General features: G+C 23.8%; 1 protein-coding gene across 1 annotated transcript, besides 3 other annotated features; it reads left to right on the top strand.

The window, feature by feature from the left end:
- Nucleotides 1–49: 49 nt before the first annotated feature.
- EDI_244650 (uncharacterized protein) lies at nt 50–529 on the top strand (the record flags this gene model as incomplete). Its single annotated transcript, XM_001740927.1, has 1 exon — nt 50–529. One exon carries the CDS (start codon nt 50–52, stop codon nt 527–529), a length of 480 nt encoding a protein of 159 aa, XP_001740979.1.
- A 58-nt stretch (nt 530–587) lies between these two features.
- Nucleotides 588–654: a microsatellite.
- A 28-nt stretch (nt 655–682) lies between these two features.
- Nucleotides 683–773: a microsatellite.
- Nucleotides 774–853: 80 nt separating this feature from the next.
- Nucleotides 854–1,380: part of a repeat region that runs on past the window's edge.

Consider the following 1,380-nt stretch of genomic DNA (forward strand, 5'->3'; position numbering starts at 1 on the left):
AACAATTAATATAGATAATCTACAATTTATAAGTGAAGAAAGAATATTTATGAATGAACCAGTGTTAGTTAGTACTGAAATACCACATAATCTAGAAATAATCAATGGAAAGAATATTTTCAAGAAAGATATCAATGAATTTATTATTCCTTCTTCAATTACTAAATTAGGTGATCATTGTTTTAATAAATGTTCATCATTAACAACAATTAATATACCATCATCAGTTAGTAAATTAGGATATCTATGTTTTTATGAATGCACATCATTAAAATCAATTAACATACCATCATCAATTATTAAATTAGGATATTATTGTTTTGATGGATGTTCATCATTAACATCAATTAATATTCCATCGTCAATTAGTGAAATAGGAAATGGATGTTTTTCCAGATGTTCATCATTAACAACAATTAATATACCATCATCAATTACATCATTTGGAAAATCTTGTTTTTATAAATGTAGAAATGCTGAAGAATTAAAGAAAAATAAAACAATACCAAGAAATTGTTTTAACAAATGATGATGAATGAAATAAACATACAATAAATGAAATACAATATAATTTGAAGTAGAAATAAATTATAATTGATTATCATTTATATTATTATTATTCTTTTCTTATTTATTCTTTTTGATATTACTCTTTTCTATCTTATTGATTGATATATCATTCTTTATATTTGTTTTATAATTCTTTTTTTATTCTTATTTTTATATTCTTATTCTTATCTTTTTTATTCTATTTATTTTATATCTTTTATTTTATTTATTTTATGATGCTTTTTGAGGAGAAGAGGCTAATAAAAGAGAGAAAGGAGAGGCTTGCTGAGGAAAAGAGGGACAATGAAGAGAAGAAGATGTTTAATGAAAAAGAAAATATTAAATTAAAAGAAGAAGAAGAAAAGAACAATGAAAAAGATAAAAGAATTAAAGAATAGAGGAGGCTATTAAAGAGAAAGAAGAAAAGAAGAAATACAAAAGAATGACCAGACCATTAATAAATTATCAAATGACATTATGTCATTAAAGAAGAAGCATGAGAAGGAGATAAACACTAAAAAACAAGAAAGTGATAGAAAATTATTCGAATTCAATGCTGAATCAGAAAGGAAAATGTCTGAAGTAAACAATTTATCACAACAAGTATACTTCATGAAAGATAAATTATTTAAATTACAAAATAAAATTACACGAGAAGAAAGAAGAGATAAATCACATTATATCAGACTCATCTGAAACACAAATTGTGAATGACCTCACCCCCAATGTGGTAGTAACTGATGAAATATCATCAAATAAAGATGATCTTCCAAAAAAAGAAAGTTAACGCAGAATTCAATCGAAGAGATGTGAAATCAACATAAGAAGATC

The sequence above is a fragment of the Entamoeba dispar genome, genomic scaffold (assembly GCF_000209125.1).
Source record: "Entamoeba dispar SAW760 scf_1105229463367 genomic scaffold, whole genome shotgun sequence".
Taxonomy (NCBI): Eukaryota; Evosea; order Mastigamoebida; family Endamoebidae; genus Entamoeba; species Entamoeba dispar.